At 46.2% G+C, this 15,606-nt stretch overlaps 1 protein-coding gene across 1 annotated transcript in view; it reads left to right on the top strand.

The window, feature by feature from the left end:
- LOC133969577 (protocadherin Fat 3) overlaps positions 1-15,606 on the top strand; it is a 66,027-nt gene that overhangs the window by 34,404 nt on the left and 16,017 nt on the right. The window contains 19 exon segments of the mRNA XM_062406147.1: positions 626-1,078; positions 1,402-1,536; positions 1,628-2,021; positions 3,134-3,330; positions 5,631-5,784; positions 5,908-6,141; positions 6,380-6,558; positions 8,026-8,239; positions 8,988-9,202; positions 9,290-9,427; positions 9,580-9,723; positions 9,805-10,002; positions 10,593-10,870; positions 10,978-11,540; positions 11,752-11,883; positions 11,997-12,154; positions 12,268-12,793; positions 13,055-13,208; positions 14,521-14,668. Of these exon segments, the coding sequence (XP_062262131.1) occupies positions 626-1,078; positions 1,402-1,536; positions 1,628-2,021; positions 3,134-3,330; positions 5,631-5,784; positions 5,908-6,141; positions 6,380-6,558; positions 8,026-8,239; positions 8,988-9,202; positions 9,290-9,427; positions 9,580-9,723; positions 9,805-10,002; positions 10,593-10,870; positions 10,978-11,540; positions 11,752-11,883; positions 11,997-12,154; positions 12,268-12,793; positions 13,055-13,208; positions 14,521-14,668 (4,614 nt within the window).

The raw sequence follows: 15,606 nt of genomic DNA, 5'->3' as shown, positions 1-15,606 counted from the left end.
TAAATAACTAACAAGTGACTGAATGAAAATATTAAAGGCTGTATAACATAAAAGGTAGCATATGTAGATCAATAGATGGATAGAAAGATAGATAGATAGATGGACAGATAGATAGATAGATAGATAGATAGATAGATAGATAGATAGATAGATAGATAGATAGATAGATAGATAGATAGATAGATAAGTAGATAGGTAGATCGATAGATAGATAGGTAGGTAGGTAGATAGATAGATAGATAGATAGATAGATAGAGAGAGAGAGAGAGAGAGAGAGAGAGAGAGAGAGAGAGAGAGAGAGAGAGAGAGAGAGAGAGAGAGAGAGAGAGAGAGAGAGAGAGAGAGAGAGATAGATAGATAGATAGATAGATAGATAGATACTTAGATAGATAGGTAGGTAGGTAGGTAGGTAGATAGGTAGATAGGTAGGTAGGTAGGTAGGTGGGTAGATGGGTAGATGGGTAGATAGGTAGTTAGATTGGTACATAGGTATATAGGTAGATGAGTAGATAGGTAGGTAGATAGATAGATAGGTAGGTAGACAGGTAGATAGATATATAGATAGATAGATAGATAGACTCTAGGGTGTCAGAGTATATGACAGTGTGGCTGTGCTGGTATCCAGGTGGAGCCGGACAGCGGTTGGATGATGACTAAAAGCACCGTGGACCACCTGCAGGGGACGGTTCTGTCCTTCTTCGTCAAAGCCACAGACTGCGGCTCGCCACCCAAACACTCGCTGGTGTCGGCCTTCATCCACGTCGTCCCTCCAGACGCCTTCGTGCCCTCCTTCAGCCAGCCACAGTACTCCTTCACCATCCCCGAGGACACAGCGGTAGGGACGGTGCTGGGGTCCGTGTACATGGGCCCCGGACAGACGGGCTTCTTCACTGTGGTCAAGGGGGAGACGCTCGACAGCAACCAGGGGGGGACGTTCCTCGTGGAGAGGGAGGCCGGTCTCATCCGTCTGGTGAAGCCGCTGGACTACGAAGAGGTCAGCATCTTCCGCTTCAAGGTGTCAGCAACAGCACGGAGGGACCTGATCGAGTCCGTCACCACCGTGGACCTGGAGGTCAAGGTTGGTAATGCAGTCAAACACGGAACCGGCTTTTTTGGGGATTTATGTTACAGACTTTTTGAAAATGTGTAAAGTAGCTTGAGTTCAACCCGGCTCAATGCCCATATTCTCTCTTTTCATTTCACATTTGCACCATCGTCTCACTAAAGACAAAAGGCTTACATTTTTAAGTTAATTCTCATTTAACTACATATTTTACTTCTTTTCTGAACCTATGACTTTGGTGAAACCCAATTTAAGCTTCACGATAGATGCTCTCGGTCAAATTGGAGCTCCACTATGGACTAAGCTGAAAAAAACATGTTTTTTTTGTGACTGTGCAGATCCTGGATGTGAATGACAACAAGCCGGTGTTTGAGACCAACACTTATGTAGCCACAGTGATGGAGGGAATGCCTGTTGGGACCAGAGTGGTTCAAGTGCGCGCCCTCGATCCCGACTGGGGCTCCAACGGACAGGTGAGTGCGGTACAAACACTGCATCGCTCTTCTGAGAACAGTGGATTCAGAAGTGTATTTGATAATCTGTGTATCCTTTGATAACTTTCAGGTAACCTACAGACTCGGGCCTCTCCTCTCCTACAACCTGGACTTGACGAAGGACACGCGCTCCATCAGCGGCCCCATCACCACGAGCTCCGTCTTCGCCATCGACAGTAAAACGGGCTGGATCACCACGGTGACTCAGATTGACCACGAGGCCTGCTCCAGCTACAGCTTTGAGGTGGTGGCCTCCGACTTGGGCGAGTCGAAGTCTCTCTCCTCCACCACGGTGGTGACCATCACCGTGTCGGACGTCAACGACAACCCGCCGCGGTTCGAGAGGGAGCTCTACCGGGGGGCGGTGAAGGAGAGCGACCCCCTCGGCGAGGTGGTGGCCTCTCTGAAGACCAGAGATCGAGACGGCACCGATCAGAACCGGCAGGTCAACTTTTACATCACAGGTGAAGAAACGTGGAGAAACACGGATGATCCAGTTCAACGACCTCTGCAGCGATTTGTTGGTTCACTGAGATAATGTTGAGTCGTGATTATTAAAGGTCAAATCTTTTATGAATTCTAACTCAAATGTCAAACCTTCTGTTTTTTATATTATCTTTTAATTTGACTGCACTTAGGTTTCTATTATCTACAACATTTCAAGCAAGGGCAAAAAGAAAAGGCAGTTTTTTGATTTTATTCCTTTAGTTTTCAGTTAAAAACAAACTTCTACTCTCAAGTAGACATATGATTCTATATCAGTTTTTCTGCCCTCTATTATTTTTGTATGTAAAGACAGGGTTCTCCAAATGGGCCCAAAAAAAAATTTCAGGCCTTAGATATTTGTCTTATAATCTTAGAATATTACCTCCTGGGTCTTAAAGGTCTTAATCATATTAACGTTTATTTAACACCACTTCTGTCGCACTTTATTATTAGTTTTATTTTTAAGATGGTGTCGTGCACAGTTTGCAGCGCCTCAGCTCGTTGTAGATATTAGCAAACGGAAATGAAAACACAAATAACAGCGACATAAAACTGAAAACTAAACGCTGCCTCATCCTGCAAGAGGATTTTACGACTTGTCTATGAGCTGGAGATTCCAAAGTAAGTGGTCGTTTCTCACAGTCACGCATGACTTTGTGTGGTCACTTCTTTTTTTTATGGCAGTCGTAAAAAAAAAAGAAAAAAAAAGCTGTCACCTTGATGCTGAGCTGGATGTTTTCCATTCACGTCGCAGCGCCTGATAATGACTGAGGATGATACACTTTGGCTCGGCCGCTCTGGCATTTACAAAAATACTGATTGGCCTAATGGAAGTGTTGTAATAAAAGGTCAGAGTTTTAAACTTGGAAAGGCCAGTGGCAGCCGGATTCTACACTTTGATGATAGATGTTTATTGATTGCACCAAATGCGTATGTTTGTGTGTGGGTGGGGTAGGGGGGGGGGGGGGGGCTGGTGTTTATTGATCTTGTGGACTTATACGACTTCTTGTTTTTTTGTCACAACACATCTTCACCTCTTTCTTTGCCCTGGCAGTGTCAGCAGTTTAATCCCGGTGCTTATGATCCGCAGGGGGGAACCCGCGGGGCGTGTTCGGCCTGGCCCCGGTGCAGGGGGAGTGGAAGGTTTATGTGAGCGGCTTGCTGGACCGGGAGCTGCAGGACTGGTATCTGCTCAACATCACAGCCAGCGACGGCCTCTATGTCGCTCGCACTGCAGTGGAAGTTACTGTAATGGACGCCAACGACAACAGTCCCATCTGCAACCAGGTCAGAGATGAAAAGACGTGGAGACAAGTGAAATGAGGATGAAACACAAACATCGAGCCGACCGGGGCGAGATGAACTTTTTCATTTGATTTGTTTTATTACTTGTCTTTAATCGCTGTTTGTTTCCAGGCGAACCACAATCCAATTAGTGTTTTGTGTAAAATCACAACCTAAAAATACATTCAGTGACACAGTTAGTGTACAGGAAGAATAAGGAACGTGCAGAAATCAAGGTCTTTAAGCTGCACTCAACTTTATTCTTACATTACTTTAAAGACGCACAGTGGAACGAGGACAAACACACACACACAAAATGATAAACACAAGAAAAGCCTGACCGATATGGATATTTAATGGCTGATGCCGATGCTTATGTGAGGGAGTAAATGTTTTAAGATTTCTGATTATATATTTGCGAAAAATTGAAATGATTCCTCAATTTCGTAACAGAATTCTTACGATAGATAAATGTAATGGAGGCTTGATTTTTATTTTAAAGTTTGACCATAAACTTTTATTATGAATAACAATAGATAAAATGAAAACAAAACTTAATATATAGAACCTGAATTTAATAACATATATTACTATTCTGTAGAGACAAAGTTTTGATAAATGCAATTATGTTTGTGAAAGGCTCATATCAGCTGATTTCCTGGAGTTTACGATTAAACAAATGATTGCCAGTGTTGGAAGCATTCAGGTTAGAGAGCTGCTGAGCACTGCTCTTTAAATGGAAAATAACACGCAGACCAAAGTGTAAGTCATTAAATCAACTTGAGCTTGTTTAACTGTTTCCTACGTTGCAATTTTCGGAGTCATCCTAATGAGTTTTAATACTGAGGCACGAGCTGGTGCATGGCTGGAAGATCCCAGTGAAAGGGGAAGATAATTGGACCGCGCGGTCTTCGAGGAATATCCCTTTTCATTGAGGAGAGTTCTGCAGTTCTTCAATTGCACATAATTAGTTGAGAAACTTTCGTTCTCACTTTAAACTCGTACTAATTCTCTTTGAAATCAATTCTCCCCATCTCCCTGTTCTCCTCTTCTATTCCTTCTGTTCTCAGATAAGTCGGCACTGGGTTTCACAAAGTGGTTTCTCTGACTTTAAACTGCATCGACTGCATCTAAAGACGCTAAGTGTCAGACTCTGTACAGTAACTGTGCTGTTAGAAGCTTTTTTATATCATTATTAATGTGGTAGTAGTGCGACCCGTTGATCTCATAGTAAGACAACATGTAAGAGAGTATTTATCAATCAATCAATCAATCAAATCATATTCACATTTTGCAATTTGTCTCATAATGCTTTAACATGGTGTGACATCTTCTGCCCTTCACCCATTTATCACTGTGGACTCCAAACATAAATCACACTAGTAACTGTAGTTTTAGTAATAATAATATTTCTTATAACAAATTGGATTTTTATCGCAAAAGAAAACAAACAAGGTTATGATATAAAATGAGGAACTTCACATGATTGTCTAGTTCTTAATGAAGGATGATAAAAGGAACTATCTTAACAATGTGAATCTGCTCAAGTGAAATAAACTTAACACGTTGTTTAATAACAACATAAAAGATATCAACCGGAAAAGCTTTTGTAAAGATGTGAGCAAACTAAATACTGCAGCTGTTTTTAATCAGGATCCATTATTCTCTGAAATGTCAAAGACGTTGAAAATGCTCGATGCTACTGAGAAAGTGGAAATAAATTCCTGGATTTAATGGGATCTTAATCTAAGAGGCCAATGTGGCAGTGCAGTGACATCAGTGTGTGTAGTGTGTTATTGGCAGTATTACAGTAGTTCTACAACAAGCCATATTAAGAATGCAGTACTCTCAGTGATTACAGTGATAATTGCTTCAAGCCGATTTTTTAAAAGTTTTATTAATAAGTTTAGTCTATAATATGGTAAAATTCAATGTTCTTTTTGTTGTTCCCATTTTCCTGATGTCCAGTGTATTGAACTTGATTGTTTCCCCCCCCCCTAACAAATAGTGAAAATGCAATTTCATCTCGTACATGAACTCATTAACAGGATGGGATGTGCTGCACTGAACTTGGACACAGTGCAGTTAGAAGCTGAGTGTGTTTGTTGAACTCGTGCAGGAGAGGAGCCGGGTCACTAAAGGCCACTTCCCCGCGGTGTGCTCGTTCTGTCAGCCGGGATAATGGCTGCAGCGGCCGACACTTTAATGTGTTTTTGATGTGCTGGACAGATGTATTTTATATTTGTCAGGAATTGACGTCCATGTGTTTGTGTGTGTTTGTGTGTTTGTGTATGTCGTGACAGGCGGTGTACAGCGCCTCGTTTCCTGAGGACATTCCCACTAACAAGGGCATTCTGACAGTGGGCGCCACGGATGCTGACTCAGGCTCCAGTGCAGAGATTCAATATTCCCTGTTTGGCATCGGGGTCGAAGATTTCTACATGGACGCAAACACCGGTACATTCAATTATTCTCCCTCTCCGGGTTTGTCGTTAATTAAAACCCCCTGCACATCACAAATTAAACCCCCCCCCCCCCCCCCCCCCCCCCGCACACGTCTACCTGTTTGTGTCCTATAAGGTGAGCTGCGTACGGCCACCGTCATGGACCGAGAGATGACACCCACCTACAAGCTCATAGCTCAGGCGACCGACGGGGGGGGCCTGTTCTGCCGCTCGGACATTTCCCTCAAACTGTTGGACGTGAACGACAACGCCCCCTCGTTCTCCTCCCCTCATTACCTGGCCAGTGTGTTCGAGAACGCAGCCCCCAAGGCCCTGCTCACCCGCCTGCAGGCCAGCGACCCCGATGAAGGTGAGCCGCTCGGTTGTGTGTGGGGGGTGCGTGGCCGATAAACGAGCACAGGAAGTTTCCCACGTGCAGGGAAAGCAATCCAAAGTGCTGACTAGGACATGGGCGAGATACTCTATTGTAAATGTGTCACATGCAATTAGTGCAGGTATCCATCGTCTCTCTGATGGAAATAAGGATTCACATGAACAGGAAGGAGAAGGTCTGTCCCCTGAACGTTTGTCTCTCGTGTCTTCTCCAGGTCTGAACCGCACCGTGGTTTATTCTCTGCTGGACTCGGTCGGCGGTTTCTTCTCCATCGATGCCGTGTCTGGGATGGTGATTCTGGAGAAATCTCTGGACCGGGAGAGCAGAGACTCGTATCGGGTCCGAGTCCAGGCCACTGACCAGGCCGGCCAACAGGGGGCACTGTCCTCACAGGTATGTTTGTGGAGGGACACAGATCTGGTCTCACTATTTTTGGTGCTGTTCAGTTTGCCAATTAAACCAAGGGGGGTTGGAGGGGGGGTCTTATGATCCCATAAAATATATGTAGAAAAATAATTCTTAAATAATATAAAGGATATAATAATAATACAGATTTCTAAACTGGCTCATTTACAGAAATGTCTATTAATGTGCATGGTGCCTGTAAGATTTTCTAAGTTATTCAATCAGATAAAGAGTGATTTACACAGTAATTAACAATATTATCAATTAAATCAGGGTTTTTAATGTATTTTTGAGCTTTTCGTGTTAATTAAAAAGTGAACGGAAACGTAGGGAGAGAAGGGGGGGGGGGGGTTGACAACCCAGTGACCTGATGCTTAGGACATGTGTTTCCATGTAGGTCAGTGCATTATCAGTCCTCTCAGAATCCATACAGTACATGTTAGAGTGCGGATCAGTCAGCGGGGGAGCCGGTGATGGAGTCATCAGGGATCTGCACACGTCAATAAACACATGTTGTTTACTGAAGAGATCAGATAAGGAACCTGGTAGATTTTAATTAAGATGAAAAATTCATTTTTCGAGCTCTGTAGTTGTGCAATGGGTGGAATGAGGAAATATGTGTGTGTGTGTGTGTGGGGGGGGGGGGGTCGCCTCGCTCACACCCACTAAGATGTTAGAACAAGTCATAAACTCACAACGGAAAATAACTTCCTAACTTTGTTTGTAGCATCCGCTCTCGCTCACCAACTGTTTATCAAATATGATAGAAAACCCGTAATAAAGATAGATATTGTAGAGTTTGGCCGATCAGAGCAGCCGACTCACGGGCAAACGATTCAGTCGCTTTGTAAACACGACACGGATCCACGTTATTAGTGTAGACGGAGTATAAATGTCATAAAATGTCACTATGCCTGTGTTTCGATTGAAAAGTGGATCATAGACGTCACGCCTACCGGTGGTGTTTGTATTTCATGGTGAAATATGATGTGACGGAGCCATTTGAATTAACCCTGTTTTGATTAGCATGAATTATAGACTGTGCATCTAATTTACAACAACCTCAATGAACAAAAAAATCAAATGTGTTGCACCAAAGACACAAATGACACAAAACCAGAACACAAACAACTTCTAACGAGACAGAAAACAACATTTTAGAAAAGCAGAGACAACGTGACGGCGCCTGAAAAGGTCAAGTATTGACTTGGATTCCAGCAGAAAACAACATTTATCCGACTCACTAACTCCACAGATCGTTCTCATTCATCCAGTGGCCACTGAAGTCTCACTCAAGCTTTGGTGGACGCAGGCTTTGATTGATTTATGTCCGTCCCCTCTTCTCTTAGAGAGACCTTTAGTATCTCCACTCCCATTCATATCTATGAGGTCACTGTTTGAGCCTCCTACACTGAAAAAAAATGTCCCCTCTCCCGTCTCTTGTCTTCCCCTCAGGTTGATTTGACCATCCTGGTGCTGGACGTGAACGACAACGCTCCAGTCTTCCAAAGGCGGGACTACGCCGTCACCGTCCCCGAGGACGTGGCCGTGGGAACCACCGTGCTGCGAGTGTTGGCGACCAGCGTGGACATCGGGCCTAACGCTGACATCACGTACACAATCCGGTCGGGCAACGAGATGGGAAAGTTCAACATAGACAGAAACCTGGGTGAGCACAGGTCCTCGTGGGGGGTTCGTTACTTTAAAGATGTAATACCACTTTAATAACAAACAACGTACGACACGCTGGCTCGTTATCTAGATCACGATTATCCAGCTGTTTGTGGTGTAACGTAAATAAAACTTTGATGCGGTATTTCATCTGTGAACATGTTTTTTTACCTGAAGACTCATAATCCCTCGCTGCTACACGATATCATCAAACCAGGTCTTTTATTGTTATGATTTGAAGACCCCTAGTGGCCGAGGTTTCATACTGCATACAGGGTTCCTACAGTCATGAAAAACCTTTTTAAAATGTGTTTTTCCAGAACTTTAAAAGTCATGAAAAAACTAAAATCCCCCAAATTTCTGAAAAGGTCATGAAAAGTTGTTATATTGATACTCTCTTGTCATTTATTTATGCTGAGTTTTAAATTAATTCATATGCTTTTAAAGAAATATTTTCAAAATACAAGCAGGCATACTTGGGTTTGTGTCATTTAAGGTAAACTGTATGCCTTGGAATTCTCATTGTTAGGTTAAATAATACATTTTGTTACTTTTTCGTGTATACACCGAGATTTCACAAAATGTTCGGACATGGAAATTTGGTTAAAAGTTATCGAAAAGTCCGTTGGTCAAAATGTGTATGAACCCTCGGCATATTTAAGAGCTAAGTGCATCTCTATCCTGAGCAGTAAAGTTAATTAAATGATCTTTTCTTTTATATAAACTGAACCTTGTGTGTGTGTTAGGCTCCATCTCTGTGGCCGATGATCTGGACTTCGAGGTGTGTAAGGACTTCTACCTGACTGTGGAGGCCTGGGACAGCGGGAACCCCCCCCTCAGCACCGCCACCATGGTCATCATTGAGCTCATGGACGTGAACGACAACGCTCCGGCCTTCAGTCAGGACATCTACAACGTGCTGGTCAGCGAGGACACGTCCGTGGGTCAGACGATCACAAGGGTAACCCCCCCCCCCCCCCCCGTATTGTTTTTATCTTTTAACTTTTCGTTTTGTTAAACTTTGGAGTCTGTTCTGAATGCTCTGCAGGTGTTGGCAGAAGATTTGGACAGTCAGGTCAACGGGCGAATCACCTACTCCATCCTGAAAGGAGACCGCAGCAACCACTTCTGGATTGACCCCGTGGCCGGACTGCTCAAAGTCAACAAGCGGCTCGACAGAGAACTGGTGAGGATGCAGCTTCGAGAATCTCATTCATAACCAGTTGTGAATTGATGGCTCATGAGACCAGAGAGTAAAGCATCTCAGTGTTTGGCACTTTGCCTGATACGTGCATTACAGCTGCCGGGGCACTCTCCTCCCGCTCTGCTCCACTTTAGGTTTCCAGGTACTCGTTGTCAGTGCAGGCGTTCGACAGCGGCTCCCCCGCCATGTCCTCCACGGTCATTATCAACATCGACATCTCCGACGTTAACGACAACCCCCCCGTCTTCAGCCCCCCCAACTCCACGGCCGTCCTGCAGGTTAGCCGTCTGTGTGTCTACACTGCGGGTTTGTGTGTTGTCGTACTTGTGTCATCTCAACTTCTCTCGTTGTACTTGCAGCTGAATCAAGACCCCGGCACGACCCTGCTGACGCTGTCCGTCAGCGATAAGGACTCACCCAGAAACGGCCCCCCCTTTGAGTTCCGCCTCGTGTCAGGAAACGAGGGAAACTTTCTGTCCCTGGACCAGACGGGAACTCTGAGGACCAACCGGGCGATTGGCCCCGAAGCCCCCAGAGAGTTTGTTCTTCTAATCCAGGTGAGGGCCGGATATTTTATTTAGATGCCTCTCACCATGTTTAAAAAACAAAATGTAGCTGTTAGTGAGCAACAGCGCCCCCTGCAGCCACACATGGTGATTCATTGTGTTGGACTCTGAGTCTGAGCGAATAAGGAGTTTTCAAGTAAAGACAAAACTAAATCTGTCAGTCTGGTGACTGGTAAACTGAACAGCTGGATATTACCCATGATCCCCTTCTTCTGGAACCAGAGGAGCTTTCAGTGGAATTATTGGAATTCTTCAAACTTTAAAAGTTTCCTGCTGAATGTTGGAGATAAACGCTTGTTTTGAATTCCTCTGAGTCTCATCAGCTGATCTACAGTTTAACATCACTCTTCAACTTGTTGGATTTGGAACAGACGTTGAGAAACACTAGCCGATGACAGGACCTAGAGGGAGAAAGTAAACAACAGTTTTATCATACCAACTTCCTTAAGGCTCTGAAACCACTTTTTTTCCATCTTCCCCCTTAAGCAACGGAGCAACTTAAAGCTCAAACTTTTAAATCAGTACTTAAAAAGTTTCTGCGTGAGTGAATATCTCAGTTTTGGTTTGTTTTCGTCTCTCAGGCGAGTGACTCCGGGAGGCCGAGTCTCACCTCCTCCTCCTGGGTGTTCCTCAGGGTCATCGGAAACAGCCAATACAAACCCGCGGCCTCCCCGCTGGAAATCTTCATAGTCATGTTGACGGATACATTCCCGGGCGGCCCGATAGGTCGGATCTATGCAACCGACCGGGATCCCAGTGACGCTCTGTCGTTTACCCAGAAGCCTCAGCCCAAGAGCATGTTTACTATCAGCAGGCAGGAAGGCAGCATCGTGGCTCTGCCGGGCCTGGAACCTGGCAGGTACACACACACACACACACACACCAACACACACACACAAAAACACAAACAGCACGCACTATAAGAAGATAATTTCCTGGGTGAATATACAACCTGTTTCCCTGTAGATACCAGATGAACGCCACAGTGAGTGATGGGCGCTTCGCGGTGATCACCGATGTGTCAGTCCAGGTTGAGCAGGTGACGGATGTGCTGCTGCGTAGCGCCCTGACCTTACGCTTCAGCTCCATGTCCCCGGAGGACCTGCTCGGTCGCTACCTGAACCAGATCAAGCTCAAGTTACGTGGACTATCTGGCTGGAAGTGGTCTCCAGGCCAACAGGATCCCCTCCATGTTCTCAGCGTGCAGCCGGCGACGGGGACGCCCGACGTGGACCTGCTCCTGGCCATGGAGCGGCCCGAGACGTCAGGGTACGGACGGATGGGTGGGTTCTACTCCCAGCAGGAGTTGGCGGCAAAGCTGGAGGACGCAGCTGTGCGGGGCCAGATTCGAGGCGTCCTAGCCGGGGCGGTGGTGGTGAGCAGCGCCTGCTCCGGGGAGCTGGACTGTGGGGACAGGGAGTGTGAGCAGATCCTGGTGATGGACAGCGACTCACCGGTGACCTACAGCACCGAGAGGGTCAGCCTGGTGTCGCCGACGTTCAGCCGCACAGACACCTGCACCTGCCCTGGTGAAGTGAAATACTCAAATGTCTAAATGAAGATGTATTTCACTACGTGTACACAGATGTTTTTTTTTGCAGATGTAATCAAAAGACTATAAATATAAGAATATGGAACTATAATTATTTTACATTACATTTCATTTAGCCGTTCATTTTATCATTTGAAGACAGATGATATCCTGAAATGTTATTTTCTCATCTCTCTGTGTCTGAGCAGAAGGATCCTGCTCCACCCCTGTGGAGCTCTGTGAAGGTCAGTCCTGTCCGGCAGACATGCAGTGTGTCCGCACTGGTCCTACAGCGCCATCTGTCTGCCAGTGTCAGCCTGACAGACTGGACGAGTGTGCAGGTAGGATTCAATCATCATGTCTGAGGTGTGGGTCTCTGCACATCCAGATAGTGTCTTTGCTTTTACTCCCCAGTTTGAATCCTGTTTCTCTTTTTTGTTTTGTGGGAACGCAGGACAAACCTCCCTGAGCTTCTCTGGAAACAGTTACATCAAGTACAGAGTGACGGAGAGCGTCCAGAGCGGCGAGATGAGGCTCAGCCTGAGGATCAGGACGCTTCAGAGGAGAGGAGTCATTATGTTCACCCGGGTTAACCCCTGCACCATGCTCAAGGTCAACTCACTGGGTTGTTTCCAAACACCTGGGCTGCTGGGCTGAAGCTGCACTGAACGGTGGTTGTGTCATTTCTAAACATGCAATTATTATTGTCCCTGTTCTCTCCCCAGATTGAAGGGGGTCGACTCTGGTTCCAGCTGGACTGTGACAACACCCTTGGCATTATGGGTATATCTGGCAGACCAATAAACGACGGCCTCTGGCACGCTGTCGCCTTGGAGCTGACGAGGAACTACACCCTCCTGTCGCTGGATGACAGCTATGTGGAGCGCCGCCGAGCAGCCCGAGCACCTGTTCGGCTCTGGCCCCTGGCCCCGGACTCGTCCTTCTTCTTCGGGGCCCAAGTGAGGCCACCGGCTGGGCAAGGTGAGGGGCCGAGTCCGGGGCCAGGGAGCGTCCAGGGAGGAGGGCCGGGAGGAGGAGCGAGGGGCACGCCGAGAGCCCAGGACGGCTTCCAGGGCTGCCTGGCCTCGCTAATGCTGAACGGCAACGAGCTGCCGCTGCAGAATAAGAGGAGCCGCTATGCCGAGATCGCCGGGCTGAGCGAGGTCAAGCTGGGCTGCGTGCTCTACTCAGATCCATGCGTCAGTCAGCCCTGCCTCAACGGAGCCATCTGCAGCAGCCTGCCCTCTGGAGGTCTGTGCACACGTCACTGGGCATGTGTGTGGGTGGTGATAGACTCTTTACATAGGACTTTAAGAGTTTTTCATAGCTTGAGTGTTAGTGTCTGGATTCTTTGTCTTTAATTAGATAGTGACCGTCAAGCTCTATGTGTTTTTTCCACTCTAAGAGAGACTTTTCCAGGATGAGATATTGAAATCACGTATTAATATGTATAATCACGCACGTTATTACCACATTCGACACATCCTGAGTGTCTCTCTCTCTCTCCAACAGGCTTCATGTGCAGTTGCAGCGCGGGCTTCACTGGGGGGCGCTGTGAAGTAGAGTTGACATCCTGCATGCCGAGCCCCTGCCAGAACGGTGGAGAGTGCAGGCCAGCCGGCGGTGCATTCCTCTGTGCTTGTCCTCGAGGACTCGGGGGACTTGTGTAAGATAAAAGAGCGGCAATCACACACTCACACGCTTTTAGAGCCTTAATTACTGTGTGTATATACAGAGCTAACGGTTGCTGCTGCGATTAACATCTGCATCTCCCTTCTCACACACACTCGAGTGTGAAAGAACATGCGTTGGAAACACACACACACACAAATCATTATCCCACATTAGCCCCCCCCCCCACTGAGTTCTTTGAGTTGTTATTGTGTGTGATGAATTAGTGTTTCTAATTTAATTCTGTATCATTTCTATAGAAAAGCCTATAATCATTCTCTTGCTGCTGTTTTAATTAGAGATCTGTAATTGCCTCTGACACAAACTCTGGGCTCCCGTGGTAGTTCAGCAGAGTCGCCACTAGAGAGCAGGTTTCCCTCAAAGGAGAAAATGCTTCTGCTTCTTCCAGGCTTTTTAAATATATATATAAAAAATATAGGGCTTTCAAATGAAGTTGAATCAAAGTTAGCTGATTAACTATGAAGATAAAACTAATGAGACTTTTTCCAGACAGCAGATTGTATAGATCATTATCAGGTCATGGTAATGATAAACAGACTGAAGTGTTAAAGTAGATATCATCTGCGACAAGCGAAAACAGCTGCTGAGCGTAACCGGCTGTGAAATTGTTCATCCTGCTGATTTACAAATGATTATATCAAACTGAAATAAAGATGTGAACCCTTCCCTTTAAAAACTGAATCATAGGCTCGTCGTTCACATGTGACACAACTATTCGAATTCAGGCAGTTTGTTAATTGAGTATATCAACGAGAGAACATCACGTCCAGGCCTTTTCTTGAGTTTATACAGTTTTCATTCATTAAAGCGAAACTTCAGACGGTTGTGCAATCAGAAATGCTTTTTCTTCTCACAGAGCGTCTTTTGTAAGTTTGTTGTAAAAACCCCCTCAAGAACAAATTATGGAAAATAGATCCCGCACAGCAGGACGCCATGTTTGAAATGTCAAGCCGGAGACGAGCACATATGTGTGTTTGTGATGTTCTGTCTGAAATGTACGTCTTTATCTGGGCGACTGAGTGTGCGCTTGTGTTTGGTGTGTGCTTGTGTTTTGTGTATTTGCTTTCAGACACATCTCTTGAACTCAAGAGCCACATAAAAGGCCAAATTAGGGCATCTGTCTAGATAATCTGTTCATTTAGCAAAAGAGCAAGACCAAAGTATTTATCCTCTTTCTTTGTGTCTTTGCATGTTTTATACTCTCTCACGGACACGAATCACACACACACACACACACACACCCTCCCATGCATAGTAGTTTATCTGACCGTTCCCCCCCCCTGCAGATGTGACGAGGACGTGGACGAGTGCGACCGGGACGAGTGCGGTGACGGAGGCGAGTGTGTGAACACGTTCGGGTCGTTCTACTGCAACTGCTCCGAGGGGCAGTTCTGCTCCGACCAGACGGCCGGTGATGAGGAGGATGACACGCAGGTAAAGTGTGACACCTGACAAGCTGAATGAATTTAAGTGAGAATAATTCCAACAGAATTCACTCAAGTACAATCAAACAGGGGTGTGGGGGGGTCCCAGGTCTTTGGTTTGCTGTTGGTGCTTTCAGCTTGCTCCTAATTAGACCTGGCATGCTCAGTGAAGCTGCGGAGAATGTTGAGTGTGCAGCGGCCTCCCGGAAGGTTTAATTCACCGGCCTGGTATCTCCGTCTCCGCCGTGGATGAATGAAAGTGTGGTAATGGGTAAATCATGGTTTCCATTTGAAGTTGTCATGCTCCAGAGTTTTGGGAGAGTGCTACTCACCTTGTACTGAGACTGCAAGCTCAATTAAGGCTGCACATTGTTAGACGTCACTGTGGAGATTCACAGTGGCTCGGGTTGCAGTTTTCTATGGAAAGTTGAATTTCGGTCGTGGGTTTTTCCCCCTCTCATCCAAGAGGCCTCTTCGGTTCGGTGTCCCTGGTGGAGAGACCCTGTTTAACGTCTGTGGGGCCACGTGTGAATGTGTGTTGCGTCTCCTGGGAGGTGATGAACATGGTTTGTCTGCTTTGCTGTAAACGATCCTTCACTCCTCATTCTAACGCTTCCATGACAAATAGATACTTCTCTCATCTCATCTCATTTTCATCCGCTTATCCGGGGTCGGGTCGCGGGGGGAGCAGCTCAAGCAGGGGGCCCCAGACTTCCCTTTCCCGGGCCACATTGACCAACTCTGACGGGGGGATCCCGAGGCGTTCCCAGGCCAGTGTTGAGATATAATCTCTCCACCTAGTCCTGGGTCTTCCCCGAGGTCTCCTCCCCACTGGACGTGCCTGAAACACCTCCCAAGGAAGGCGCCACAAATAGATACTTCAGCAACTCAAATGTTTTTGGGGTTTTCCACTCGTTTTTTCTTGTGAACTCGATATCTCCAGAACGC

The sequence above is a fragment of the Platichthys flesus genome, chromosome 15, assembly GCF_949316205.1.
Source record: "Platichthys flesus chromosome 15, fPlaFle2.1, whole genome shotgun sequence".
NCBI lineage: Eukaryota > Metazoa > Chordata > Actinopteri > Pleuronectiformes > Pleuronectidae > Platichthys > Platichthys flesus.
Note: the sequence above shows the minus strand (reverse complement) of the source record. Positions and strands in the feature narration are given on the sequence as shown.